The 27,492-nt window shown below is 37.9% G+C and overlaps 8 protein-coding genes across 9 annotated transcripts; 4 read left to right on the plus strand and 4 right to left on the minus strand.

Annotated features, from left to right (window-relative positions):
* The first annotated feature begins 381 nt into the window (after positions 1–381).
* LOC18030219 (ubiquitin carboxyl-terminal hydrolase 18) lies at positions 382–4,042 on the plus strand. The gene is made up of 11 exons (XM_006412508.2): positions 382–722; positions 1,003–1,198; positions 1,300–1,388; positions 1,492–1,577; positions 1,682–1,844; positions 1,936–2,059; positions 2,423–2,580; positions 2,683–2,767; positions 2,848–3,060; positions 3,168–3,229; positions 3,422–4,042. The coding sequence occupies exons 1-11, from the start codon at positions 481–483 to the stop codon at positions 3,894–3,896; spliced, it is 1,893 nt and encodes a 630-aa protein (XP_006412571.1). The 5' UTR covers positions 382–480; the 3' UTR covers positions 3,897–4,042.
* A 693-nt stretch (positions 4,043–4,735) lies between these two features.
* LOC18030220 (B3 domain-containing protein REM7) lies at positions 4,736–5,858 on the minus strand. The gene is given in 5 exon segments (XM_024148837.1): positions 4,736–4,913; positions 4,915–5,067; positions 5,155–5,264; positions 5,360–5,633; positions 5,718–5,858. Coding segments are annotated over 5 exon segments (663 nt in total). The 5' UTR covers positions 5,796–5,858; the 3' UTR covers positions 4,736–4,865.
* Positions 5,859–6,223: 365 nt separating this feature from the next.
* LOC18030221 (B3 domain-containing protein REM6) lies at positions 6,224–9,137 on the minus strand. Its single transcript, XM_024148661.1, has 8 exons — positions 8,797–9,137; positions 8,329–8,623; positions 8,122–8,234; positions 7,683–8,007; positions 7,580–7,603; positions 7,370–7,494; positions 6,809–7,291; positions 6,224–6,703 (listed from the first exon to the last, which is right to left on the minus strand). The coding sequence occupies exons 1-8, from the start codon at positions 8,872–8,874 to the stop codon at positions 6,440–6,442; spliced, it is 1,707 nt and encodes a 568-aa protein (XP_024004429.1). The 5' UTR covers positions 8,875–9,137; the 3' UTR covers positions 6,224–6,439.
* A 622-nt stretch (positions 9,138–9,759) lies between these two features.
* On the plus strand, positions 9,760–11,839 carry LOC18030222 (putative B3 domain-containing protein REM4). The gene is made up of 6 exons (XM_024148834.1): positions 9,760–9,834; positions 9,931–10,428; positions 10,519–10,935; positions 11,031–11,270; positions 11,363–11,702; positions 11,790–11,839. The coding sequence occupies exons 1-6, from the start codon at positions 9,760–9,762 to the stop codon at positions 11,837–11,839; spliced, it is 1,620 nt and encodes a 539-aa protein (XP_024004602.1).
* Positions 11,840–13,026: 1,187 nt separating this feature from the next.
* On the plus strand, positions 13,027–14,911 carry LOC18030223 (B3 domain-containing protein REM3). Of its 2 annotated transcripts, none has more exons than XM_024148835.1 (6): positions 13,027–13,336; positions 13,406–13,518; positions 13,612–13,983; positions 14,074–14,318; positions 14,461–14,753; positions 14,874–14,911. In XM_024148835.1, the coding sequence occupies exons 1-6, from the start codon at positions 13,216–13,218 to the stop codon at positions 14,909–14,911; spliced, it is 1,182 nt and encodes a 393-aa protein (XP_024004603.1). In that variant the 5' UTR covers positions 13,027–13,215. The 2 variants fall into 2 exon arrangements, with proteins under 2 accessions (XP_024004603.1, XP_024004604.1); XM_024148836.1 differs by having other exon boundaries at positions 13,078–13,288; positions 13,370–13,518; positions 14,074–14,316; positions 14,417–14,753.
* Positions 14,912–16,956: 2,045 nt separating this feature from the next.
* Positions 16,957–20,215, minus strand: LOC18030224 (probable xyloglucan glycosyltransferase 5). The gene is made up of 5 exons (XM_006412513.2): positions 18,999–20,215; positions 18,566–18,874; positions 18,180–18,470; positions 17,980–18,093; positions 16,957–17,886 (listed from the first exon to the last, which is right to left on the minus strand). Exons 1-5 carry the CDS (start codon positions 19,716–19,718, stop codon positions 17,242–17,244), a joined length of 2,079 nt encoding a protein of 692 aa, XP_006412576.1. The 5' UTR covers positions 19,719–20,215; the 3' UTR covers positions 16,957–17,241.
* A 1,844-nt stretch (positions 20,216–22,059) lies between these two features.
* LOC18030225 (UDP-galactose/UDP-glucose transporter 7) lies at positions 22,060–24,305 on the minus strand. Its single transcript, XM_006412514.2, has 7 exons — positions 23,981–24,305; positions 23,609–23,714; positions 23,238–23,483; positions 23,029–23,139; positions 22,763–22,921; positions 22,525–22,668; positions 22,060–22,405 (listed from the first exon to the last, which is right to left on the minus strand). Exons 1-7 carry the CDS (start codon positions 24,019–24,021, stop codon positions 22,241–22,243), a joined length of 972 nt encoding a protein of 323 aa, XP_006412577.1. The 5' UTR covers positions 24,022–24,305; the 3' UTR covers positions 22,060–22,240.
* A 674-nt stretch (positions 24,306–24,979) lies between these two features.
* LOC18030226 (B3 domain-containing protein REM1) lies at positions 24,980–27,487 on the plus strand. Its single transcript, XM_006412515.2, has 7 exons — positions 24,980–25,115; positions 25,202–25,538; positions 25,639–25,748; positions 25,852–26,268; positions 26,380–26,625; positions 26,743–27,109; positions 27,186–27,487. Exons 1-7 carry the CDS (start codon positions 25,050–25,052, stop codon positions 27,233–27,235), a joined length of 1,593 nt encoding a protein of 530 aa, XP_006412578.1. The 5' UTR covers positions 24,980–25,049; the 3' UTR covers positions 27,236–27,487.
* The last annotated feature ends 5 nt before the right edge of the window (positions 27,488–27,492 follow it).

Here is a 27,492-nt window from a genome sequence, read left to right on the forward strand (position 1 = left end):
GACTTTTGTAATCTCTATTATTATTTTTCCTTGGATCAAAAACTTGTTTACTTTTGTTTTCTTAGAAATGAAAAAAAAAAAAGTTCTCATACTATTTTGTTGTGTATCATTCAGTTCTTACGAGTTTAGTTTTTGTAAGAAAAGGAAAGAAAAACGACAGCCAAAAATAGAAATATTGGGAGATAAACTGATAAGGAATGAAAGCCTAGTCGATAAAGACAAAACCAAAAGAAAAAAAGCATAAAAGGTCCAATCTTTGAATTGAAATGAGTGTTGCATTGGAGAGAGGCCCAATCCAACATAGAACACACTCTGTCTTCTCTACTAAGTAACAAAATCAATGAAGCGGTAGTAGTAGTAACACAAGAGACAAAAAAAAAGGTGATTCTTCCCAAAAAAAAAAAAAAAGATACAGAAGAAACTAGAAAGGAAGTAAGAAGAGATCGATGATTACGAGAAGTTATATTCTTTGCGAATTAGATGCATGAGGTTGGATTTCCTGTGGATCTCTCTGTCTTCACGCGCCTGATAGCTACTCTATTCTTCCTCGCCGTCGGTGTATTTTACTTTCTCAGAAACACCGCCGCTAAGTACTTCGACATCGGAGCCGCCGCCGCCGGAGGTTTCGACAGGGAATTTGTGGCGGTCGATACGGAGTATTGCTCTGTCTGTGGGAGATTTTCCACCAAGAAATGCTCCCGCTGCAAAGCCGTTCGATACTGGTATGCCCTCAAGTCTCTTCCTTTATTTCTCGAATTTTGCGTAGTTGAAAGATCGCTTTACTGTGGAGACGATTAGTGTTTGCTGTGAGCTTGGGATTATGTAATTCTTTCAAAGTTTTGAGCTTTTCGACAGAAGAGTCCTTGGTTTGGAAGTTGTCGGTTAGATCATTTATGCGTACTTAACTTATATGATTTTTATATAGTTTGGTTTTAGCTTGTACTTTTAGTGCCTCTTATTCTAAAGTGAGTTCCTTTGTCCCTATGGTCTCTTTGTTATCAGCTCAGCAGACTGCCAAAAGTCAGATTGGAGTTCCGGTCATCAAAGAAAGTGTAAGGATGTTGGGATTACTAGCTTAACACCATCTGGAAAAAATGGCCTACGGTTTAGAGCTTCTACGTTTGGGGATAGTTCTGCGTCTAAGATTGCATTGATTCCCGAATGGGGCCGAAACAAGAGTAGCCTGAAGCCAGGAGAAGTAATGTTTCTTTTCTTTCTTTATTTTGTCTTCTGTTAAAACTCGTTTGATTGAGGATTGTGAAAATCTTATTTGTACTTTTGTTTTGACATTTTCTGCAGGTTCTTTTCCCATATGAAGAATTTCTTTATTACTTTAATTGGGACAATCCAGAATTGGCTCCGTGTGGACTCATGAATTGTGGAAACAGGTTTGTGTTCATCTGGTTTTTAATGTAGCCTGAATGCATCGGTTGAATGGGTTGAGTTTGTTTTTCTCTCCCTTTAATATGAGATTTTTTAATCCTCTTTCAGTTGTTTTGCGAATGTGATTCTACAATGCCTTTCTTGGACTCGCCCTCTCGTTGCATACCTGCTAGAAAAAGGCCACAAGAGAGAATGTAACGTTCTGTTTTTTTCTTAGTACTAATGCCTCAAACTCTTTTTCGTTTGGTTTTCATTATGCACTTCATCTTTGATTCAATGTTTTGTTTTTGTTTGACAGGTATGCGCAACGATTGGTGCTTTTTCTGTGAATTTGAATCCCATGTTGAGAGAGCGAGCCAGAGTCGGTTCCCTTTTTCACCAATGAACATTATTTCAAGGCTAACTAATATTGGTGGAACTTTTGGGTATGGGAGACAAGAGGATGCTCATGAGTTCATGAGGTCAGTATCTATTACTCTTGAATATAGCTAAATCCTACTGGTGTAGTCTGTGAATCTCACAACTCATGGATTTAAGATTCATATACTTCAGGTATGCCATTGATATGATGCAGTCTGTTTGCCTCGACGAATTTGGTGGAGAAAAGTTGGTGCCTCCTCGTTCTCAAGAAACAACGCTTATTCAGCATATATTTGGCGGTCTCCTTCAATCACAGGTGATATTTCCTGATCCCAGTAGCAGATGTTGATCTGTTCTTGTGAACTGCCATATATTATTCATGTAACATTAGATTATTAGGCAGCTTATTAAGGCAAGCGAAAAAACAGATGAATTTTCATGCTCTAGAAATGTTTGGGATATTAGAAAATTCCCTATAATACTCGTCTTTCTGTAGTGGATATTCTTTTCAGATTTCTTTTTAAATGGTATAATTCAACATGCCACTTCTTTTGTTTTAGCTTGAAATTAATTTTTCAAAAAGATCATGATTCTTCCTGTGATAAACTTAAGTTAGTTTCTGATGTTTCTCTCTTTCTGGAGCTTTTTCCTCTGATTGCTGCATTTTTTAACTTTCCAGGTTCAGTGTACTGTTTGCAATAATGTTTCTGACCAATATGAAAATCTGATGGATTTAACCGTTGAGATTCATGGGGATGCCGTGTCTTTGGAGGAATGTCTTGATCAATTCACAGCCAAAGAATGGCTTCACGGAGATAACATGTACAAATGTGATAGGTATATAAATTAAATCCAAAAGCCTTTATTTTCATAGTTTTGGTTGATTAGTTGACAATGACTATGTTTCTAAAGCCTGACATTTTTTTCCCTTTGGTCCAGGTGTTGTGACTATGTAAAGGCATGTAAGCGTCTTACGATTCGGCGCGCTCCAAACATTCTTACGATTGCCTTAAAAAGATTTCAGGTATTTATTACATTCACCTTGCTTTTGCTAAATTCTTTTGGAATTGGTTGTGTATAATACATATGTGAAATTATGTACAGGGAGGAAGATATGGAAAACTGAACAAAAGAATTAGCTTTCCTGAGACATTGGATCTTAGCCCTTACATGAGCGAAGGCGGAGAAGGATCAGATGTATATAAACTCTATGCTGTGATTGTCCATTTAGACATGCTGAATGCATCATTCTTCGGCCATTACATATGCTACATTAAGGACTTTTGCGGAAACTGGTATAGAATAGATGACTCCGAGGTAACAATCATTTACTGTTGGCCCTTTTTGTTTATATACCGGCATGAAATTATCATGAATCCATAACTTTTGAGGGATCTTCTTACCTTATTTGAAAATACTCACAGATAGAAAGTGTCGAATTAGAAGATGTCCTCTCTCAAAGAGCTTATATGCTCCTCTACAGCAGGTTAGCTTTTCTCCTCTTCTGGTTCTGTTGTTAAGATCTCTGTGTAATTTAATATGTAATCACAAGTTTGGGGCTGTTTATTTCACCATTAAGAGTTGAGTAAATTGATTGTACTAGATGAAAATATTAACCATCCTTTCATGGAGCTCGTGAGTTATGTGTTTTTTTTTTTTTGTTTCTGATGCCATGCAGGATTCAAGCTCGGTCATCATCATTGTGTGCGAGTCTGAGATCAGAAGTTCAAGACGAGAAGATAACAGACACATTGGACGCGAAATCTTGCCAAAAAGAGATTGTTGAGAGTTCAATGGTAGGAGCTATTGACAGCAGAAGTAGCAGCCATACGACCATTGAAGACCCTGAATGTGAACAAGAATCACGGTCATCAGCATCATCTTCGTCATTGTCATCATCACCATCTGTAATGACCTCTGAATGTTTGGCAGAGGTAGAAAGGGTTGATACATTGGATTCCGAGTCAAACACTTCAATCGATGAATCTGTAATAGATCATCAAGAGGATGCAGCAAATGGGAACTGCGATCCAGAGGTAAAAGACCAGGCTGTCGATTCTTGTTCAGACCCTACAGATTCAACTCCATCGGTTTGTACAAAATCCCAACCTCTGATGAGACATAAAGACACCGAGATGATCGACGCTCAATGATGTTGGAATGTTACAACATTTGGCAATCACAGGAGATTGTAGCTTACAATAATATTCAGATAGTATTCAGAATGCAGATAGTATTCCACAAAAACTTATGGTACAAAAGGTTGATAATATATAGAAATTGAGATGTTTTTTCTTACTGGTGAATTCCCAAATAGTTTGCCATTTATAAGACAGAATCATCAAAGTAGATATTTTGTTTTCCAAAAGAGACATTTACTCTTACCGAAATACAGTTCATTACTTGACTCTGGATCATACAACATAGGTTATGAGGTCACTAAAACAGGTCGTACTTGTTAACAATGTGGATGCAAATTAGAGTCAGGTCTTGACTTTGGAGCAGAACTTGAGCATAGGAGGAGTTGTTGTGTCTTCCCAAACCAACTCCAACACAAAAGATTTGTATGCCGTAACGTCAATAGCCTTTAAGAATTCTTTTAACCCTGAACCCAAGCGCATCCTTCTATCTCTTTTTGACAACACTAAATTCACTGGCCACTCTACTCCATGCTTGTCCAACAGTAAAACCTTCCCTTCTGCATTTTCCATTCCATTATTCCTAGTGAAGCTCTTTGGAAGATACTGCACAAAAAGGAGACAATAAGCTTCTACTAACCAAAAACAGGGGACAAAACTAGTCCAAGAGAGTTGCTTTAACTTACAAGCCTGCGATGTTTGATACTGGCTGGAGTAACACTTAGTGTTACAAATCGGCTTTCACTTAGTGAAGTTGACGATGATGATGAAGACGATGAAGATGATGATGAAGACGATGAAGATGATGATGAAGACGATGAAGATGATGATGAAGACGATGAAGATGATGATGATGATGATGGTGACACTCTTTGGTACTCTCACCAGTTTCAACTCTCTTCCATTTATTGTTATGTTTTTTGGAAGCACACTTTGATTCTGAAGAGGAGAAACTGAGACGAGGCCTTCCCGTGCTATTACCCTCTAGTTTAAACGTGACGGAGTCTCCTGGTTTGAGCCCATTCTCGCCGCAGAAACTTCTCCAGCCAGACCTCATGTAAAACGTTCTACTTGATTCCCTAAACTTCAGGATAAGCGTCCATGTCCTTGCTCCTTCATTTATTAGACTAATCTTGTTACTACTTTTCTTCAGACCGTCGGGCCTAACAAACTTCCGTGGAAGAAACTGCAAAATTAAAAATTTTAAGAGATGAGTATAATGAGAACATTCATGGCTCTCAAAAGGAATCAACGATGGATCTGAAGTGCCAACCATTGTATCCTCTCGTAGATTCGAACATGTTACACGTGCAACGAAACAAGACTGGTCTGATGAAAAAGACTCTCGTTCTGTTTTCAGATTCTGTTTCTCCGACAAGTTTCCTGATTCACAAGTCACAACGAGTAAAACGTTTTGATCTTCAAAAACGGCTAAAGGTGATTAAATGTCATGGGAAGAAAACAAGAACACAACTTACCTATGTTGTCCTGTGGCTGTACATCATATTGAATCTCAGTGCAACTGGGTCCAAAACAAGTGACGTGGAACACCAAATCTCCTTCATGTCTGAAAATGACAATATCTCCGATTCGAAGATCATGTGCGATGGTGAACTCTTTCCAGCCGTCAGTGAGTCTCCGACCTTCCATCTTGACTTTCCAAGTATTCTTACACGCATCAGATCTTACCTCAGCCGTATTTCTCTCGTTTCTTCCTTGTATGTGTTTCGAGAAGAACTTCAACGGAATGTTCTGCAACAAAGAGACACACCACCGTAAAGAAAGAGAACATATATTGAGAGAGATATACAGAGAGGAACAAGTGAGGTTAAGTACGAGGTAGTTGTGGAAGCCTGGAAGAAGAGGCTGGAAGAAATGTGGGTTTCTTGGAGACTGAAGAACTGAGTTTGCCATTTTTAGAGTTGGAGAAAGATCTTCTTCATCTTCCTTTCTTATTTATGGTCAACCTACTTTTTCATTTCTCCTCTTATTTATGACAGCTCCATCTACCTTTTCTTAATGACTCATTTAATTCTCTTTCATTCAAGAAAGTAATAAAACCACATCACGTATCTTTTTGCTAATAATGTTTCGGTAACCAAAGAGTCTGAGTAATTTGTAGAGAATCCAAACGTCAAGCAGTTCTGTAATATTACCGTCTTGAACCATTTAGCAATACCCTGAAATAGCACAAATCTAAGTCCAAGTATACCAGAAATCAGTGAAGAGAGAATTAAGAATCACATATTTTTTCATTTTTCAAACGTTGAATATTCTCAGTGATCAACATTACAAAAACAAATGCGTTGAAGAAACAAAAGGACTTCTGGTACAAAGGCTGATTATATATAGAAATTTAAATGTTCTTTTCTTACTGGTGAATTTCCTAAATAGTTTGTCATTCATATGACAGAATCATCTAGTAGGCATTTTGTTTACCAAAAGAGACGCATTCAATCTTACCTACTAGTTCATAACTAGACACTAGATCCATACAACATAGATTATGAAAAACGAAAACAGGTTATACTTGTTAATAACTTGGATGCAAACTAGAGTCAGATGTTGACCTTGGAGCAGAATTTTAGCACAGGAGGAGATGTTTTGTCTTCCCAAACCAACTCCAACACAAACGATTTGTATGCCTCAACGCCAATAGCCCTTAAGAATTCTATTAACCCTGAACCCAAGTGCATCCTCCTACTTCCTTTTAGCATCACTAAATTCACTGGCCACTCTACTCTATGGTTGTCCAACAGTGTAACGTTCTTCCCTTGTGCATTTTCCATTCCATTATTCCTAGTGAAGCTCTTTGGAAGATACTGCACAAAAAGGAGACAATAAGCTTCTACTACCTGCACTTCACAAAGCATCAATAACCAAATACAGGGGACCAAAACTACTCCAAGAGAGTTGCTTTAACTTACAATCCTACAATGTTTGAAAGTGCCTGGTGTAACATTTAGTGTTACAAATCGGCTTTCACTTTGTGAACATGATGATGATGATGATGAAGATGATGATGATGATGAAGATGATGATGATGATGAAGATGATGATGATGATGATGATGATGATGATGGTGGTGACACTCTTTGGCTACTCTCACCAGTTTCAATTCTCTTCCATTTATTGATATGTTTTTTGGAAACACACTTTGATTCTGAAGAGGAGAAACTGAGAAGAGGCCTTCCCGTGCTGTTACTCTCTAGTTTAAACGTGGCGGAGTCTCCTGGTTTAAGCCCATTCTCGCGGCAGAAACTTCTCCAGCCAGACCTCATGTAAAACGTTCTAGTTGATTCTCTAAACTTCAGAATAAGCGTCCATATCCTTGCATCTTCATTAATTAGACTAATCTTCTTGCTACTTTTATTCAGACCATCGGGCCTAACAAACTTCCTTGGAAGAAACTGCAAAGTTCAGAAATTAATAACACGATCTTTCATGGTTCAAAAAGTTTAACCAACAAGTGATCTGTAAGTACTAACCAGTCTATTCTCTCTTAGGTTCGAAACTGTGATCGGTGCTACAAAACAAGACGGATCTGATGAAAAAGACTCTGTCTCTGCTTCAAGAATCCTCTTCTTGACTTGTTTCTTTCCCGGTAGCTTTGCTATTTTCGTAAACACCGAAATATTAGACCTCGTAGATATTCTTGAAGCACCAACAAAACAAGATTCATTTATACATTGACTTACCCACGTCATCATCTTTTAAGTTTCCTGATTCACAACGAGTAAAACGTTCTCATATTCAAAACAAAGGTAAATTTAATGGAAATAAAAACAGAACACAACTTACTGATGTTGTTCTTATCATCGTCAAGATCATCGTCGTTGTCGCAAGACTGTGCATATCGAATCTTCTTCTTCCGCTTCACCTCTGCGAGGGAGCAGAGCTGAAACACGGGCGTTTCCGTGTTTTGGAGCAGTTGAAACTTGAACGAATCTCCAACTTCTAGTTTATTTGCGGTGCAAAAACTTCTCCAGTTTCGGCATATGAAAACCTGACCAGCCGTCGAGGTCTTCACTTCTGATTTCCATGACATTCCTTTCTTGTTCATCAAAACAATCTTTTGCCTACCTTTGTCCAAACCGTTTCGTCTTGCGAAATCTATGGGCACACCCTGCATCAATCATCAAATGGCATTGGGGTTTATAAATACCCACATATGTACTTAAAACTCTAAAACCCATTTATGGAACACAATAACAACAACAAAGAAACTTGTTGAACTAACCACTACTGCCCTTGATAGATTTGAAGCAGTCACAATTTGGCTAAAACATGTTAGATCTGATGAAGACTGATCAGATTCTCTTTTCAAATCATTCTCCTTTCTTGAAGATTCTCCTGAAGCCGAAAAAAAAAATCCAACTTTTCAGAAACAGAATTTAAGAGTCTCTAGAAATGTAAATGCTCATTGAAGGATGACTCCATTAGATACCAGTTTTATCACTCTCTTCGTCTTTGTCGTGGCTAAGAGACGGTGCGTATTGGATCTCACAGCAACCGGTTCCTAAAGCAGTGACATGGAACAACATGTCTCCTTCGTGTCTGAAGACGACAAAGTCACCGATTCGGAGATCATGTGCCTTGACGAACTCTTTCCAACCGTCGGTGAGCCTATGGCCTTCCATCTTCACTTTCCAAGTTCTCTTTGACGAATCTGACGTCAAAGTTACAGTCTTGCCCTCGTGTTTTCCCTCTATGTGCTTGGAGAAGAACTTCACAGGAATTTTCTACGACAGAGAAAAACAGAACCATAAGACTAATATGTTCACTGAGACAGAAAGAGAGAGAGAGAGAGAGAGAGAGAGAGAGAGAGAGAGAGAGAGAGAGAGAGGGAGAGAGAGAGAGAGAGAGAGAGAGAGAGAGAGAGAGAGAAAACTCAGAGGATGGAGAGATTTCGTACGAGGTGGCTCTGGAAACGGGAAAGAAGAGGCTGGAAGAAATGCGGGTTTGCAGGAGAGAAGAGTGATGCATTCGCCATTTCCGATTCACTTGGGATTTTAAATTTTCTTTTGGTTTAGTGTATATTGAAGCTCTAAACGATGGAGATGGAATGGTTTCTGGGTTTTGAATGAAATTTAGACCTTGCCTTCCTATGGTTGCAATGCAATGATCTTCGCTGGTAGTAGCTGCCGGTGTTCTTAGGTGTGGACTGTGGAGGCCAAAAAGAGTAACATCTTTTAAAAGCTGTAAACAAAAAAAAAAAAAGATATTAAGAGTAACATCAATTACTTTTTCTCAGTTAAAAGTTGTCTTGTCTTTTCGCTGACAAGGCTATAGAGAAGCATGAATCTCTTCTTTGGTTGATTGGAAGTGAATACAAATTAAATTACTCTTGCTTTTTTATATGTATTTTTTTATTTTTATCGACAATCTTAGAACTCATCAACCAAATTAATTACGACCGCACTAGTTAAATAAACTAAAGCAAATATTTTATAAAAAAAATAAGATAGGGCTTAATTATTGGGCCTTTGAAGTTGACTAAAGCCCAATATCCATGAAGATCTAAGCCGATGAATTTTAGAAACTTAAAACCAAAAGTTAAAAAAAAAAAAAGATCGAGTCAAACAACGGAAAACTGGGAGATGACGACCAGTCAAATCAGGAAAAGGATGCCTAGACACCGTGCTGTTCATTGGTTCCGATGAGGAACTGCAAGGCATTTGCTGATGAAAGATTAAGAAAATATCTTTGCCATTAATTAATAATTAATATCAATAATGACATTGAATAGCGCAGTTTCATAACGGAATCTAAATTTGGAAGGAATGCAAAAACCCTAGTATGTGAGTAGCCTAAGGAGAATTCCAAGACACACAAAAAAATCAGAAGAATTCTTCTAGAGTTTGCTTGTTCAATAATAATGGATCGAGTCATTTCATCCTCAACCAAAAAACCTATCTTTGTGATAGATCTGTCTGAACAAAGCTCAAATCCTGTACCTTTTCTCTCTAATCTCACAACTATCTCTCTGTTACAATCTCTGTTGTTATAACGTATCATTTTGTAATTGTTGTTTTGTTGTTTGTCGCAGATGATTCCTGATTCGTTTATTTCGAAACATTTTAATGGCAAATTTCAGTCTACGAAGCTGAAACTGACGTCGGACGCTTCGGACAGAGCCTGGGAAGTGGGATTGGACGGACAGAGATTTGCCGATGGATGGAAAACATTCTCTGACCACCACTGTGTCCGATACGACGACGTTTTGATTTTCAGGCACGACGGGGATATGGTCTTCCACGTCACACCCTTGGGACGCAGTTTCTCTCATCAGATACAGTTCCTCTCTTCTACCTCTGACGATGAAAATGACGACGATGATAGTGGTAGTGAAGACAATATTTTTGATGATGACGATGACGACGACAATGCCGATGTTAAAGATGATGATGATGATGGTGATGATGACTATTCGACATCGGAAGAGGATTTGTATCCAAAGAAAACTTCGTCGAAGAAGAGAGCAAGATCAGAAAAATCATATCTTGTTGCGCACGTCACAGCTTCAAACTTGAGCCGAAATCATATTGTTACTACTTCACTTGACTCTTTAATATAATTGTCATCTTTCTCCTTTTGCTACACTATCATGAAGTCGCCATTTTTTTTTTTGTTGCAGTGTCTTACAAACAAGTTTGCGAGGGCAAATGGTCTGAACAACAGGCAGTGTGAGATTGATCTAAGGAATGAAGAAGGCAAATCTTGGACTATGGACCTTAGACACAACAAAACAACTGGTCAGGCATTTATCAGCAGAGGCTGGAGAAGTTTCTGCAAAGAAAATGGGCTCAAAGCCGAATCTTTTTGTAGATTTGAATGTGTCCAAAGCGGGACAAAACCCGTCTTACAGTTGTGTCCCAACTCCTCTAGCATTCCAGATGGAAACTCTTCCAAAGTCAACGAGAAACGGAATGTTTCTGAAACCGAAGGTGATGAGATTGAATCCCCGGATCGCTCACAGACTGCAGCTTCAATGGTTCAGAACAGGATTTTTACATTAGCACTTAAACCTTACATGCTCAGGACAGGTCAACTTGTAAGTTCCAACACCTTTTGTTTAAGTAACGGTTCTAAGTCTTTTTTTTTTGTATTTCTTGGGCTATTTCCTGAAATGGGTTGAAACTTGTATAGCGACTTCCTGCATCATTATCAAGAGGTAACGGGATCAATGAAGCAGGAGAGATAACTGTAGTAAACAAACTCGGCGTAGAGTGGAAGTTGCATCTCGTTAACATCAAGGGACGTGGACAGTTTTACATTAGGCGTTTTAAAGATTGCTTTGTCGCCAATGGCATAAAGAAAATTAATGATTCCTTTACATTGGAGGTTGTTCGAGGAGGAACTAGTCCTATTCTCAAGATCTGCACCGAGGTTAACACAAAATCAGTTACATTCTCAATTGTTCTTGGCCTTCCTTTTATTCGTTGAGAAATCTGATCTGTGTCAAAACGAATTGTTTTCAGACATCATTTGATGGCGATAAGAATCATCAGGAGAGGAAAACGCCGCAGACGGTTCAAGCATTACGGGCTGGAGAAGCGACGGAGACTCCAGTTCAAAAGAGATCTCGAGTTTGTGTGGAAGGTGGACCATCTCGCTGCACTAGGGCATCAAACAAATCAAGTGGTGAGCCAGAAAACTTGCAGGGCAAGCAACCTCTTCAATCTTGCTCAATCTCTGATCAAGTGACAAAGGTGAAACAGAGTATTGTGGAGACTTTAACTGATGTTAAACGGTTTCGGTCGGAGCTCGAGATAAAGGAACAGAACCTAGAAGCTTCGCTGCTGGAAATTGATGAGCTAGGTATGATATGAATGACGAATGAAATACTGTCTTTTTTATATATGTGTGTTTTTATTTTGATAAATATGATGATATTGGAACAAGCAGGGGAAAAGATAATGGGAATCAGCAAATTCTTCAACATTAATCAAGTTTAAAGCGGAAATAAAGATCATCAGAAAATGGACAGTGGACTTTTGATACGATGGAGTTGAGTATTTCACATGAGAACATTTCCTTCTTCTTTCTTTTTTTTTTATTTGGGTGAAGAGAACATAAACCTTCTTCTTTTCCGTTTCCACTTCTTTGAGCTTTTTGATTACAAGTCTTTATCAAAACAATGTTACTGACAATATTCAGTTAACAGATAATGATCGAATAAAATATTTCTTTAGTTCTTGCTCAAAATTTATCATTCGTTATAACTACTCATAATTTTTTATATAATTTTAATCGATTACTTATGTTTTTATTAACTTATTATATTTTCAAATAATTTGGAAAAAGCTTGTTATAAATGACGACAACGATACTATTATGGGCTGATCATCCCCTCTTATGTTTTCTTCAATTATAATAATTTTTTTTGGTCGTCCTATTGATAATCTAAAATTAATAACAGGGTATAAGACATACGGAAGCTAAAATGATCTTTTGTCTTGAAAATCCATTAGCTCGAAAACCAAAATAAAAACAGTTACAAGTGATACAATAAAAATTCAAATTAAAACCTAAGAAAATCCAAACACATGAAATTAATACAAGGAAAACCAAAACAACAAACACGGGTCCGGTGAGAAGAATTTCAATCGGCGCCGCTTCAATATTATCGCAAAACTTCGCTTGATGTTACAAATCACGACATTCCATATTTTCACAAAATCAACAATCCGATGCGTTTTTAGGTTATTCTTGTATTAAAACGGATAATGATAAAGTTTTTTTGTTACTGAGGTAGAAAGATGACGTTGAAATAAAGTAAAAATAATAAAATATCACTGAGAGAAAGTGGATTCTTGTATCCAAGTGATTGGACCCAAGCCATCTGATTAGACTCCCTAAAAAAGACTAACATGTCTTGGAAACAACATGTCTTCGTCACATCTTAAAAGCAACGAGTGAAAAGGAAGAAGAAAAATTTACAGACATCACTTGAGCTCTTCAACAATGGCGGATCCATCAATCCCTCCTAAACACAACCCATCCTTCTTCCTCGCATCCCTTGCTGATCAGAACTCCATTCCCGTAAGCTCTCTCTCTCTCGCTCTCTCCGTATATCTCTTTGTTACAACTGACCAAGAGAGTCAATTTTGTTTAATCATTGTTGTTGTTGCAGAGAATTCCTGATGCGTTTTTTCACGCTCACTTAGAGCATAAAAAAGAGCTAGTGAAACTGAAACTAACTTCTGACGCTTTCGAGAGAACATGGGAAGTCAAGTTGAACGGCCGGAGTTTCGCCGGCGGCTGGGAAGATTTCTCCGCCGCCCACTGTCTCAAAGACGACGACGTTTTGATTTTCAGACACCATGGGGACATGACCTTTCACGTCACTCCTTCCGGAAGAAGTTTCTCTAAGATACTCTGTATATCTTCTAGCTCTGACGATAGTGATGATGACGATGATGATGATGATAGTGAAGATGATGATGATGATAGTGATAATGATAGTGAAGATGATGATGACGAAGATGATGATGATGATGAGACATGGGACAATGGTTCAGATTCGAAGAACATTTTGTCAAAGGAGAAATCAAGATTAAAAGCAGAGTCGTCTTCATCGGAAAACTCGTGCTTTCTCGCCCCCACGCCTTCCAATCTACGCCAAGATCGAGTGGTTAGTACTTTGACTCAAACTCTCTAGAGTACTTCGCGTGAGTCATTTAAATATGAATCTTGAAATTGTGTTTTTTTTCTTTTTTCTTGGCAGAGTCTTACAAAACGTTTTTCGAGAACAAATGCTCTGAACAAGAGATGGTGCGTGATTGATCTGATGAATCAAAGAGGAAAATCATGGGCTCTTGGTCTGCGACACAACAAGGTAACTGGTCAGGATTATATCCTTGGAGGCTGGAGAAGTTTCTGCCGTGCAAATGAGCTAAAAACCGGAATTTTCTACCGGTTTGAACTTGTCCGGAATGGGGCAAGGCCTTTGCTTCAGTTGTGTTCCGATATTACTTCACAAGGAAACTGTTCAAAGGCAAATAGAAAAGCTAAAGTTTCGGCAAAATCTAGTAGGGAAGATGAGAGTGCTTCATTGACGGTAACCTTAAAGCCTTACATGCTCAAGTCAAGACAACTTGTAAGTTTTTTGATGAACATCTCAGGTTTTTAGATTGATATGATTAAGCATTTTCTTGGATTACGTTATGGATGGTTGAGACCTGTGCAGCGTCTTTCGAGTGATTTTTCGAGGAAGAACGGAATCAAGAAGGAAGGAGAGATAACTCTTGTGGACAAAAATGGAGTAAAGTGGCCGTCGTATGTAGTTTGTGTACAAGGGAGGTTATATATAACAAAAGGGGTGATCGATTTTTGGGCAGCCAACCAGATAGAGACGGGAGAGACCTTCACGTTGGAGCTTGTTCGAGGAGAAGGCACAACTCCTATGCTCAAGTTCTGCTCCAAAGCCAAGGTATCACGGTGAACAAATATACCTTGCGATACAAGTTTTTGTTTTTGCTAAATTATTAAAGAAAGGTGTCAACTTTTGTTACAAAATGAGTTGTATTCAGATAGTACAAGCACCATTTGATGGCCCCCGAGGGATGGGTCAAACATCACGGGATGAAGAAGAGGTTCAAGAAGAAACAGAGACTCGGTTCCAAAAGAGAGCTCGGGTTTCTTCAGAAGGAGGACCATCTCGCTGCACTCAGGCATCAAACAAATCAACTGCTGCTCCAAAAAACTTGGAGTGCAAGCAACCACTTCAACCTTGCTCATTCTCTGATCAACTGACAAAGGTGAAACAGTGTAGTGTGGGCATTATAACTGATGTAAGACGGTTCCGCTCGGAGCTTGAGATAAAGGAACAAAATTTAGAAGCTTTGCTGCAGGAACTCAGTGCGTTAGGTATATGGTCTGAACACTTGTCTTCTATATATAACTCTTCTTGTCCTCTGTTTATAAACACTTGTTTTCTATAACTCTTTTGGTCTCTGTTTCTAACATTTTTATGTTGGAAATAAACAGGGGAGAAAGTTTTGGAAATCAACAAAATCATCAAGTAATCATCAAATTTAAAAGTGAACTGAAGATCAGGAAGCGGAAATGGACTTTTCCAAATCAAAGTAAACTTCACTGGAGAACATTTCGTTGTCTTCTTCCTGCAAACCTAATTATGTTTGTGTTTTGGTGAATGACTAGATTTACGTAGTTGTGAAATATTTCCATTTGGTTATTAAGTTGATATCTATGAGTTTTTTTGACGTGCGATTATTTTGAGGGACTCGGTTTCATCATTTCAGTTTTTCAAGGATATATATATGTGTTCTTGTGGAGAATATTAGTCGATGTCACAAGGGAATTGAAAAAGTTTCCAACTTTAGCATGTGAGAAGCTTGGGTCAAAAATCTGATTGTTGAGTAAAAGCCTAATCTGTATTAAACATTTTAAAAAATATACAGTGAAATATACAGTGAGTAGTCATGGACCAGACAAACATCAGACACCAAAATGCGCCATGTAGATATTGAAATGATATGTGCCTTGTGAGAACTTGATCTGGAAAGGCTAATTTGTACTCCTATAGTTCTAATATCTAGATAAGGTAATTTCAACTTTTTCTTTAGTTTCAAACTGATTATACTTATATGTTTATGTACACTAATACAATGTTCAGCGCAATTCTTCTTGCAAGCCCCTTCTTAATGTAATTAATTTATGACTCGTTCAATGGTTCCGAGGAGAAACTTGAGTGCCGTTACATGGAAACTATTAAAGAGCACGCCTTCAATTCAATTTACAATAATAATTTATGAGTCTCGAAGAATTAAAAACATTCAACCAAAGTGACGGGAAAGAAGAATTCTAAAAGACAAAAAAGATGAATATCAAAACACAAAATTCATTACTCCATTGTCAGTGAACTTTGGAGATTACTTGAGGTTGTTCAATAATGGCGAATCCAAAAATGGCAAGTTTTTGGTTTTGCTAAGTTATGGAGGACCCTCTCACTTGCATCAAACAAATCAAGTCCTGATCAAGGAAACTTGCAGCGCAGGCAACCGTTTCAGCATTGCATCATCTCTGATCACGTGAAAAAGGTGAAACAGAGTATCGTGGTTACCTTAAATGGTGTAAGACGGTTTCAGACGCAGATCGAGATATAAATGAACAAAATATAGAAGCTTCGCTGGAGGAAGTCAATGCGTTAGGTATGATTTGAATGAACGCTCATGATTACTTAGCTTTCTTTTTAAGTACTATTTTGGTCCCGATGTCTCTAGCATTTTAACTGTTGGAAATTAACAGATGAAAAAGTATTGGAAATCAACAGTCATAAAATTTAAAGTAAAAGCTGGAGATTAGGAAAATGGAGCAGAGACGTTTGCAAACCCCATTTGTATTTTGGACTCGTTCAACGAAAGGAGACAAAGTAGTTTCAGTAGAACTGACAAAGTGTAACTGATATTTATATCGATTTTTTTTAACTAAAACTGACAAAGTTTTGTTGTCAAAATATATATATATATATATATATATATAAAAAAAAAAACTGACAAAGTTTTTAACTTTGCTTTTATTGAAGTGAATGTCGATCCGTTACCGCCACTAAAAAGAGTCCAGAAGAAAAACGCTGGCCACGTTTTCAAGTTTGTAAGTGTAACAAAGCAAAGACATTGTATTGGCATGACCACAAATAATGAAGCCCAGAAAAGCAAAAGAGACAAGATCATGATCCTAGTTCGGTCCCAAATCATCAACAAACCCACCAAATTAAAATCAGTTTGGTCCCATCCTTCACTTCCACATCATTCAACTGATTGTTACGTAATGACGTAAACCTCTCTGCTTTTCTGCAATATACTTTATGCTTCTTCTCATCCAACTTTTCCCCTGCCGACACTTTTTTTGCTCCACGTTTCTTCACTTTTCACCGACACTAAGATGAGAAATTCCTAAGAACTGGTTCTTGTTAACAATAAATGGTCTCTCTTTCTTGTTTCAATCTAGTCAGGAACTGGTTCTTGTTAGTTATTTACAGTTACAATCTCTTTCCCCAAAGGTTGGGCATTACTAAATTCTCTGTAGATGATTTGACATGGATCTTGTATTAGTTCAAGACAAAAAGCTTTTTTAACTGCCAACAACATGTTCCAACTTTACAGATATTGTATACATGTATGAATTTCTGGCTCACACTCTAACCCTAGCAATGGAGGAATTAAACAAACATAACAAACAGACAAACCGGAAAATAAATTAATGCCTACCACTATGGTTCCAACAATCTCATTACAGAGGATACCACTGAACATAGAGGAAATGGGGAATCAAACTCACTCATTTATTGACCCGAGTTAAGGGATCTGTGAAGCTTCTCTGATTTTTTTTTTCCTCAACTCATCTGCTCGCCTATGAGGTCGAGACCCACGAGAAGAAAGGTGACACCTTGGAATAACAGGAAGTAGAAATGCACTCCTTGAGCTGCCAAAAGACTCCTAATCGCTGCAGTGAGCAAAAGAAAGGCTAGTGCGAGCTCTTTGTGGTATATCTTGTTGGTTTTCTTGACGGGTTTCTTCGAAACCGCTTGTTTCTGCTCTTCAAGATGGCTCAGCTCCAGAAGCTCGCTGTCGGAAACCCCCCTAAGCAATTGGCTTTTCTTGTTTGGTGTTTCTTTCTCGGTGATAGATAAAAGATCTGACTCTGATGATCTTCCAGCTTTCTTTGTGACAATCCACTCGTAAGAGCTACCCAATTGGAATAATCCGGACACCATGGCGTTAAACTTGGTGACGGACATTGTGTTCTCGAACAAGAGGTAAGGGACTATGAAAGGGAACGATTTTGGAGATGGAAGAAGGTTAAGGAAAGACATGAAAACCGGTATGTAGCAGATGACCCAAACAGGGAGCTCAGCTTCTGGAACAAACATGGTGAGTGGAAGGATTATGCAGAACAATGTGAAGGAGTAGAAAGGAAGTATGAGTTTCCTAAGAAGGAAGAAGAGAAGTATCAGATTTGCCTTCTTCCATATCGCTATCTGCAAGAAGAAAGAACGAGAAACAGAAGAAGAATTTCATTGAATGGATGATCAGAAATTATAATTCTGAAGAAGAAAAGAATTGTACACTACCTTAGAGGTTAAGATTGCACCAAGACACAAGCGAAAAAGCTGCATAGGTCCTGAATGCCAACGGTGTTGCTGCTTCTTATATGCTTCGTATGACTCAGGAACTTCACAAAGGACCTGTAGATTGTTTTCACTCAAGTTTAATATAATGGTTACATGTACAGGGCCCTTTTCTTTATGGAATGATTGACAAATAGTAGTACCTTGACATCGTTAAGATAGATGAACTTCCATCCATGGAGATGTGCACGGACTGCTATATCCATATCCTCAACAGTGGTTCTTTCAAGCCAGCCACCAGATTCCTCAAGGGCTTTGATTCTCCAAACTCCAGCTGTTCCGTTGAAACCAAAGAAGTTCAAGAACACGCCGCTGACTTGTTGCTCAACCTCAAAGTGAAAACACAGATTGATGTTCTGAAGACGGGTCAACAAGTTCTCGTCTTTGTTCACAAATGTCCACCTAGCTTGAACCAGACCTAACTCTGGGTTATCCTGAAGATTAATCACATTTTCAACAAGTTAGAAAATCTCTCCACTTTGACTTTTCAGTGATAAATTGATAATGAAGCTGATATGTTGATACCGACCTTGAAATGTGGAACTGTTAGTTTAAGGAAATCAGGATTAGGTTGGAAATCCGCATCAAAAATTGCTACAAACTCGTATGCTTCCACATAATCACAGCTCATAGCGGATTTGAGGTTACCAGCTTTATATCCGGTTCTAACCAAGCGATGTCTGTAGATTATGTTGACTCCCTTTTGGCTCCATTTGGCAACCTCAGCTTTAATTAACTGTTGGATGCTTTCATCGTTCGAGTCATCAAGAACCTGAACCAAAATTCGATCTTTTGGCCAGTCAAGTTGACACACAGCAGATATAGATTGTTCATACACCTGACAAAGAAGAATACCAAAGATGATTACATTGAGAGATAAGACTTATACCATAAAAAGCTATACTTTCTTCCTTCGATATGCCAAAGTCAAAAAATTTGATCTTTTTTTTTAGTGAGCATACCTCTCTCTCATTGCACATTGGAATCTGAACAAGAACCATTGGATACGCAAATCCAGATCCCTCAGCATCATCATGACGGAATGGCTCCTCATCAAATCTCGGCTTAATTTTCTTGTACTTGATCCAAAAACAGCCCAAGCAAAGAATCAAACGATCTACGGACTGTATAAGGAAGAGCACAATACAAAACTTGGAGAGAGCTTTGATTGGAGGAGCAATATAGTCAGCTCTTAGGCTTAACCAACCAACATACACAAGATGAAACAAGCTCTGGATCTCAAGTGTGCTAGTGGGGATGTGAAGATTAGGGTTTTTGAAGTAATGCCATCCTCTGAAATAAGCAACAATCTCGCACCCGAGAATCACTAAGGAAACAGCTAAGAAAACCTTAATGGCCGAGAAAAGCCATCTGTCTCTGCCCAATTTCTCAGAGCCAAGTTGGTTAGTGAAACTAAGGCGTTTCTTTATAGCACCAAGGAGTGACCAGAAGACAGTGGCGAGCCAAGTGAGACATCCAACGGCTCTGTGAGCTTTGAGAAGCAAAACCCAAGTCACTTGCTTTGCGTTCTTGCCTCTGCTCTTCTCCACTGGTCTAAACGCTGAATCTGGACCTCCGATTTCAACTACCGAGTAATTTGGATTCTCCATTTTTACCACAACTGGTGTTCCTTTCCTCGTATCTTTCGCCCACCAATCTGAAAAATCCAACCTAGGAGCCATCTTTTTTCTCTAACTCTCTTCTCCCTGACGAGTAGAGAAATCGAAAAGATAAAAAAAAAGAACAGAAAAGTAGTTGAATTTCTTAATGTGGTAAGGATCCCAAAAAACACCCAAATCTCAAAATGGAAGATTAAGCAAAACCCATTATAGGAAACGAAAATGGAGGGATTTTGAGTGAGTAAATCTTCAAGAAAGGAGCGAGCTTTCTACGGATAATGGAAGAAATATCAACACACAGATCCCAGAAATCGGAAATCTAGAGACCCATTTTTGTTTTATTTTTATAAACCAGACAAAGAAGCATCCACAGCTCAAGGCTCATTTATAGTGGACCTTTTTAAGAGAATGACAGAGAGAGAGATGAGTTGGTGAGAGAGTGGAGTGACTCGAGAGAGAGAGAGAGAAAGATTATGGCTTTGAGAGAGAGAGAGAGAAGCAAAGCAGAGGAAGAAGAAAGGTATCTGTGAAGTTTGTAAGATGTGTCTTACACTTTCATGTGTGTGTTACTTGTTCAGCTACTTCTTTGATGGCTTCAGCATGCAAATTCATCCCTTTTTATCACACTCCTGTAACTTTCGCCAGCACTTGTCTTGTCATGGATCCTCCTAGAAAATTAAAATTTACAATTCTTTTTTGACAAACGAATGAAAATAATTTTTTTTTCAAAAGATTAGAAAATCTATTGATTGATGATGGACCATACCCTTGTTTGGCAATTTGAAGTGAAGACAAATTCAAATTTGTGAGAGAAACTCCTTAAATTGGCACAATGTTTGAAGATACTACCAAATTGGTTTCAAGTGAATCACTCTAGTGTTCTCACCGCTTCGCCTATGTGCTCCCCATGTCACTTTCCATGTGCTTTCATTTTATTTTTATTCATTTAGTAAAAATCCTTTTTTATTAGTCCATTCAATTTATTTTATTTTTTTGTACCAAGTGTCATCAACTTTAGAATTTTGACGGGAATGTTGTGAAGACGATAAATATGGTTACTAAACAAACAATCAGGATAACTTTTCAGCTATTTTTGTTTTTTAAAACGTGTACTGATATTTGAAGAAGACCGGTGTAACTTAATCTTTGAACAAATGGATGCAACTTAATCAATTCGATATTTTATTATACATAGAATCTGTATTTTGAAGATGTAAGAGATTGTATACTAATTAGTAAGGAGGGAAACATTTAGTTGGTGGCTTTATCCTCGTTGCCATTGGATGATTAATTCAGAAGAGGGTCAAGTGTTGACTAATAGTAGCAAGAAACTCTTAAAAAATATTGCCGCTAATTATGAGCCTTTTGTAAAACAAGAAAAAAATATATATTTGTGTCTTTTACCAAAAGAAGTATATGAGTCACCGATTGCGTAGAAGGATAATCACAATTTTTTTCAATTCCCTTTGAAATATTGGGAAAGTTTCAAACCAACTATTAGGTTACGCGAGTTATTTGTCGGTGGTGATACTAACACATGTAGAACTCTAGAAGATAGGAATATTCTTTGGCATTCTTTTAAGGTTTAATTACTATACAATACCTAACGTTTTACAAAAGTATTATAAGAAAACTAAGAAAAAAGTAAAAGCTAAAAGAGAGAAGAGTTATTATATGTTTAAATCCAATTAGTTTTGTTGATTTAGAAACCTTTTTTTGTAATAGCTTGAATTTTGTTCTGTTTGGGTCATCTACATATCCATACACAACCAATCGTGATGATATGTAGTTCAAAGTTCGTCATGTGGATTGTAATGCTACACTTTTTCTAATAGTACTAATGATTAGTCATTAATAGATGACAAAATGGTTTTTTTCAATACTTTAACTACAGTTTTTAGTTTGAAATCCCTCGGTTTATAAAAAATTTCATACACGCTCCTCCCCCTAAATGTCCAGTAACATAACTATGACAATTCTAAGGTAAACAATAATTCACAAATTATTGGTCGTGATATATTGTATCTAGTATGTCTTTTAAAATGTTTCCAGATCAAACCCGGTCCATTAATCATGTATATATATTAAAATGATCGATTATGTTTTGATGAATGATAATTATTTAGCACTTTTCAATTATGATATTCTTTGAACTATGTTATTATTCCTTTCCACATACAGTGCTTTACACTCTCTAGTCTCTACTTTATCGGTATTTAGTTTAATTATTGTAATTAGTGGATACAATCATTCAATATTCATTTTACTTGAATAAAGCTTTGATATTGTAATGCAAGTTTTTATTTATTTCAACTAGTCTAAAGTAACATCCATCCTTTTCTAAATCTGAATTTTCTGGGCAATAATAAATTATATTATTGGTATCAGTTTTATATGTATATAGTTTAGGAAAACATATATATTGTATCACTACACTATCTGGAAACATTTCGCGATGTGTTTAAAATGTCTCGTTTTAGTCTCTAGTCTCTTACATCTCGATAGTGTAGGACTATCAAAATATAACTATCCCAAGTTCCCAACAAGGACATATTGATGTGCAAACCGAATCGGACCAAAAATTCTCATTTTTTGTGAGCTTCCAAATCAGACAATAGCTTAGCTGGTTTAGCCTTTTTCTGCCGGTACTTGGCGTACGAGTACCACACACCACCAGCCGTGTTAACCACTAAACCGGACACGTTCAAAGCATGTACTTCAACACCACCCAAGAGTACAAAACCGAGCGTCTGGGAGATTCAAAGAAAAAAAGAAAACAAGCAAGACTGAGAAAAGGATTTGCCTAGAAGACTTGACAACCAAGAGACTATCGTCTCCCAAAATAGTCGAATGAGATTATTATACTCACAGTGGAACCAACGCCTTTGAGGACACCAACGATGGTTGTTGTTAAAGCAGAGTTCACAATGGTGCAAAGAAACATGGTGAAGTTGAGGACAATGCCCATAACCAGTGAAAGAATGAGAATCACCAAGAACGGCAAATAAGAACACTGTCCAGGAGAAAAAGAAAAAAAAAATAGTTCCACCGATAAGAGAATAGCTTCTGAGAAAAGCTGCAAGCTTGGAGTAATGAAAGTCTCTGACCTTTGCTAGTAATAACGATATGGAGTTTGGGAATTCGCCGGTAACTATGATGAGGAAGGACAAAAAAGGGAGGGAAAGGAAGCTGTTATAGAACATTATCTCGATCGAGGAAAGCCCTTCTTCTGCACCAGACTTCTCAACCAGCACAAGGTACATTGTCTGCAGGCGATGAGGAGGAAACGATATTTGTTTTTTTTATCAAATGGTTATTGCCTTATCTTCTTGGAGCATTGATGTAAGAGAAGAAGAAGAATAGTGAAACCAACCTGGAAAAAGACCGATGTTAAAGCCAAACCATACCCGAAAAGATCAAAAGAAAAATCTCCAAGAGCTGCAATTACACAACCTGCAGCCGTCAGTAGTACAGATAGAGCAACCTGAAAGATTTAAACAAGAGATTCAGAGCCTGAAACATCATAAGATTTTACAAGTAAATAGACGAACCCAATTCCAAAACATAATAGTGAATATATACCTGAGTTGTTGGTTTGCCTTTACCAAAGAGATACCCGGCAATCAAAACAGCAAGTGGAGTGAGTCTCTTAATGGCGATATACATTGGAATATTGACACCCTTCAAGCTTGCAAGAGCAAATGCAACATTAGCATTGTAGAAGATGGAAACAGGGAGAAGCTTTTTCGCAGTGGCCATGTCGATTCCTTTGGCTCTTGTGTATCCCATTCGTCTACCAAAGTGTATAAGCAAAGAAGTAGCCAATTGCTAATACAAAAGAAAAGCAAAACGGACTAATTCATAATTAGCATTTTGGGGAATTGAGTAATCACTTGATTATAATAAAACCCAAGATATCCAAATACTGTAAGAATTAAAGTTGAAATCAGTACCTGTAGTGTAAGAACAGTCATCGAATGTGGATACTGCATAATCACAGCTTTGTTGATAAAAACCATTGCCATTGAAGCAATGCCATATGAAACTGCTGAGATTAAACTGCATCATCAAACAAAGATAAGTCCAAGTAATTAAGCGTAAATCGCGATATCCAAATCTAAAGAACCGCAATCAAAGTTTCCAAATTTCATAACTTCAAGAAGCACTCGAATCAATACACCAATAATTACTGCCCCTACGTCCTAAATCGATCAAATTCAATCCCAGAAGCTTACTTAATCGAAACCCAGGAAATAAAAGGAAGTTAAAAAATGCAGAGATCATCAAATAAGAAAAATCAGAGCACGAAAGAAGGGAGAGGGTACCTAATGGACGAGCTAGGCTCCATTTCGGCTTGAACCTCCATGGAAAGAAGAGCGATTCGAGATATATAATAAATCTATGGGAAATTAAAAAGTATTGGTATGCACAGAAATCAACGAAGCCTGGAAACTGAAGAAAGATCGCGAAATGTTTCCTCAGGAAACACGTTTCTTGGCGGCTTCAACGTGATAGAAACGCATTACGAGAAGAAAGTGCGATTCAATGAATTGTTTATCAGCTTTTTCATTTCAATTGTTTTTTAGTTTCTTTCTCCTCTCTGATTTGCCTTGGATTGAGGATCTATTGCAAGCTCGAGTGAAGTTCAAGAGTGAGTCAACACTTAAAAAGTCAATAACCTTCCGGCTGAGCAAGAAGGGATCTTATCCACCATTAAACCGTCTTGCCCGTTCATCTCACGAAGTTGGGCTTAGCTCCTTAAAGCCTGAAAAAATATTGGAAATAATTGTTTTTTTTTTTTTGGAAACAAAATTATTTAATGCATGATCCAGTCAGTAATGACATTTTCATTCCATAGTTCATCAAACTATTTCAGAAATCAGACACACAAACAAAAAAGTTGTTTTCTTCCAAGAACACGTACCGGCTAAGATAGTTTACTTTTTTCTTTTGGCCATACTGGCTGATACCGTGATATAGATCAACTCTATGGAATTAAACAAAAGTAACAAAACCCATTTTATCAAGTCCTATATTTTTCAGTTTCTAATGTAGAGTGTAGTTGTTGACAAAAAAGAAAAGATACGTAGAGTATAGATAGACTACTAGTCCTTTGTCATAGGTGATGGCACTGATGGGCAAGTAGATGGACGGACCAGTAAATATCTTGTAAGAAAAAAGCTGATTCGGGTTTAAAAAGTTTTTAAAAAATGTGAAAGATTCACATCAACTTTCGATTTGAATAGATTCTATTTCCTTCTATAACGTAATTATAAAATAAACTGTAACGTCATAAGATTTTAGAAGAAAATTTTATAATTAAACAGAGTTTCCCTGCTCTCTCTCTCTCTTTCTCTCCTTCTCTCTTTCTCTCCTCTGAAACAGAGTTGAACAATGGCCGATCCTCCGAATATTTCTCTGTTTCACCAGAGATTTCTTACCGGAGACAACCCACTCCTTGTAACTACATTCTCGTTGCTTTTATGATCTTTTGTTAATTCACTGTCTTTGAAGTCGTTAAAAAAACTGTTCTTTTTTTTTGGCAGACGCTTGATGATGAGTTCTTAAGGCACTACACCAAAGTTTTGCTAAGATCGGACGCGTCTGACAGGATTTGGGAAGTAAAACTGAACGGAAACAGGCTCGCCGGCGGCTGGGAAGAGTTCGCCGCCGTTCATAGATTCAGAGACGGTGACGTTTTAGTTTTCAGACACGATAAAGACGAGAACTTTCATGTCTCTGTGGGCTCTCGATCCGATTCCTGTGACATGCAGCACGCATCTCCTAGCATTGTTGATACTGACGATACTGAGATTGATGATGACTATGTTGAATCTGCTGATCATCATGATGATGGAGAAGACGAAGATGAGGATGACGCAGGTAAGGTGTTTGATTGATATCACAGAAGTGATATGTGTCTGAATTTTTGGGTTTGATCGGGTTTGGTTGTGAAATGTAAGTGAAGATTGTTGTGATTCAGGGGACATTGTGGTGAGTAAGAATAAGAAACCAGAAGCAGAGTCTTCCTCAGGCGACCCTTGTTTCATCACAGCACACGTCACACCTTATAGCCTCATCAAAGATCGTTTGGTAAGATCTACTTTCACCTTTGTTGTCACATGAAAAAGAGTAGGATACTGTGATTCTGAAGTGTTTCACCATGGATTGTTTGATGATGTCTTTTATATTTCAGGATCTTTCTAGAAATTTTACTGTTGCGTCTTTTGATGAGGACAACAAACCGTGTGAGATAGATTTAGCGAATGAAAAAGGAAGAAAATGGACACTGCTTCTCCGAAGAAACATCTCAACTGGTGTGTTTTACATCAGACGAGGCTGGACAAACTTCTGCTCCTCTAATGAGCTACGTCAAGGTGACTTGTGCAAGTTTAAACTCTCCGAGAATGGGGAAAGGCCTGTGCTTTGGTTGTGTCCACAGGAGTATGGAAATGGCCATGAAGAACAAGAATGCCCTCGAGTATCTGCTGAAGGAGGCTGCAGCAAAGAGAAGAGCATGCTAGATGAAATTCCAAAGGGAAAGGAGAAGAATACTCCTTCGACATTTCTGAAAATAAAGTTGACACCCAACCGTTTCAAGAGCGGGCAACTAGTAAGTTCAAGAACTAGTGTTTTTCCTCTTGTTGTCATGAAAGTTTGTACCTTTGACTGCGTGGATATAGCCATGACTTTTGTAAACGTTACTAATTGAATCATGTTTCAGTATATTTCATCGGTTTTCGTGAATGAGAGTGGCATTAACAACGCTGGGGAGATAACTCTTCTGAACAAAGATGGAAGAAAATGGTCGTCGTATCTACACATGACAGGAAAATGCGGAACTGAATGGTTTTATTTGAGAAAAGGTTGGAAAGAGATGTGCAAGGCGAACGGAGTTAAAGTAAATGACTCGTTCGTGTTGGAACTGATATGGGAAGATGCAAATCCTACGTTTAAGTTCTACTCTAAGGTTAAGCACCAACACAACTTTGTGTATATACAACGCTTTTTGGCTTTCTTGGTTAAACTTAGAGCTAAAACACTTGTATTTAAGAAGCTAAAATACGTCTCTTGAGTTCCTTTTCAGGAAGAAAACCATGAAAACAAGGGGAAAGGAAACAGAAGAACTCGTAAAAGGAGAGCTTGTGGGACTGATCTACAGGGAAGCAGTGAGGAAAAGTCTCGAAGAGTAGAAAGAGAGGGACGGAGAGTAAGTCGCAGAGCCGAGCATGACGAAAAAGAGAAGAGAGGAAACACTCAGGTTTCAAACAGACCCACCACTAACTCAAGTAAATTGCAGCGCAAGCAAGCAAAACCTTGTTCAGTCTCTGACCAAGTGGCTAACGTCAAACGGGGCATTCTAGATACTCTGAAAACTGTTAGTCAGTTCCGCGCAGAGCTCGAGACAAGGGAAAAGAAACTGGAAGCTGCGTTACTGGAAATCGAGGCCTTAGGTGAGTTTTTGAGTCAAAGATCTAGTTGCTTTTCATGAAATCATTTTTGTTTTATAAATTCTTGGTGATGAAACAGGGGAGAGGATATTAGGAATCAGCCAGATTCTCAACAATAATCTGGTTTAAAACTGAAAAGCGGGGAAGAAAAGAAACAAAAGACCATTTGAGTGGTTTCACTACTCTTCTTCTGCTCCGGTTCTAGAGACTGCCAACTTTCTTGGGGCTTTTGGTATGTTCATTAGCTCAGAATGTATGTTCGAAAGGGCTTGTGACTTGTATTTCTTCAGTTGTATCAGCAATTAGGCTATTTTATTATATCGCTAAGAAACTATTAATATTGCAATGATGCTTTGTAAATTGGAACTTTTGGTTGTTTTTAGTCT

Source organism: Eutrema salsugineum, unplaced genomic scaffold (genome assembly GCF_000478725.1).
Source record: "Eutrema salsugineum unplaced genomic scaffold, Eutsalg1_0 scaffold_1, whole genome shotgun sequence".
Classification (NCBI taxonomy): domain Eukaryota; kingdom Viridiplantae; phylum Streptophyta; class Magnoliopsida; order Brassicales; family Brassicaceae; genus Eutrema; species Eutrema salsugineum.

Excerpts from the sequence above, each read along its gene's own strand:
- LOC18030219 (XM_006412508.2), top strand. The coding sequence starts at position 481 with ATGCATGAGGTTGGATTTCCTGTGGATCTCTCTGTCTTCACGCGCCTG. Across the intron at positions 2,768-2,847 it reads TTGCCTTAAAAAGATTTCAG|GGAGGAAGATATGGAAAACT; the intron begins GTATTTATTACA and ends AATTATGTACAG. Across the intron at positions 3,230-3,421 it reads TATATGCTCCTCTACAGCAG|GATTCAAGCTCGGTCATCAT; the intron begins GTTAGCTTTTCT and ends GATGCCATGCAG.
- LOC18030221 (XM_024148661.1), bottom strand. The coding sequence starts at position 8,874 with ATGGCGAATGCATCACTCTTCTCTCCTGCAAACCCGCATTTCTTCCAG. Across the intron at positions 8,008-8,121 it reads ATCTATCAAGGGCAGTAGTG|GGTGTGCCCATAGATTTCGC; the intron begins GTTAGTTCAACA and ends TGATTGATGCAG. Across the intron at positions 6,704-6,808 it reads CTTTCAAACATTGTAGGATT|TATCTTCCAAAGAGCTTCAC; the intron begins GTAAGTTAAAGC and ends CTTTTTGTGCAG.
- LOC18030222 (XM_024148834.1), top strand. The coding sequence starts at position 9,760 with ATGGATCGAGTCATTTCATCCTCAACCAAAAAACCTATCTTTGTGATA. Across the intron at positions 9,835-9,930 it reads CTGAACAAAGCTCAAATCCT|ATGATTCCTGATTCGTTTAT; the intron begins GTACCTTTTCTC and ends TGTTTGTCGCAG. Across the intron at positions 11,271-11,362 it reads TTCTCAAGATCTGCACCGAG|ACATCATTTGATGGCGATAA; the intron begins GTTAACACAAAA and ends AATTGTTTTCAG.
- LOC18030223 (XM_024148836.1), top strand. The coding sequence starts at position 13,216 with ATGACCTTTCACGTCACTCCTTCCGGAAGAAGTTTCTCTAAGATACTC. Across the intron at positions 13,519-13,611 it reads ATCTACGCCAAGATCGAGTG|AGTCTTACAAAACGTTTTTC; the intron begins GTTAGTACTTTG and ends TTTTCTTGGCAG. Across the intron at positions 13,984-14,073 it reads TGCTCAAGTCAAGACAACTT|CGTCTTTCGAGTGATTTTTC; the intron begins GTAAGTTTTTTG and ends AGACCTGTGCAG.
- LOC18030224 (XM_006412513.2), bottom strand. The coding sequence starts at position 19,718 with ATGGCTCCTAGGTTGGATTTTTCAGATTGGTGGGCGAAAGATACGAGG. Across the intron at positions 18,471-18,565 it reads TAACAGTTCCACATTTCAAG|GATAACCCAGAGTTAGGTCT; the intron begins GTCGGTATCAAC and ends ATTAATCTTCAG. Across the intron at positions 17,887-17,979 it reads GTGCAATCTTAACCTCTAAG|ATAGCGATATGGAAGAAGGC; the intron begins GTAGTGTACAAT and ends TTCTTCTTGCAG.
- LOC18030225 (XM_006412514.2), bottom strand. The coding sequence starts at position 24,021 with ATGGAGGTTCAAGCCGAAATGGAGCCTAGCTCGTCCATTAG. Across the intron at positions 23,484-23,608 it reads TGACTGTTCTTACACTACAG|CAATTGGCTACTTCTTTGCT; the intron begins GTACTGATTTCA and ends CTTTTGTATTAG. Across the intron at positions 22,406-22,524 it reads TCAAAGGCGTTGGTTCCACT|ACGCTCGGTTTTGTACTCTT; the intron begins GTGAGTATAATA and ends TGAATCTCCCAG.
- LOC18030226 (XM_006412515.2), top strand. The coding sequence starts at position 25,050 with ATGGCCGATCCTCCGAATATTTCTCTGTTTCACCAGAGATTTCTTACC. Across the intron at positions 25,749-25,851 it reads GCCTCATCAAAGATCGTTTG|GATCTTTCTAGAAATTTTAC; the intron begins GTAAGATCTACT and ends TTTATATTTCAG. Across the intron at positions 27,110-27,185 it reads ACTGGAAATCGAGGCCTTAG|GGGAGAGGATATTAGGAATC; the intron begins GTGAGTTTTTGA and ends GTGATGAAACAG.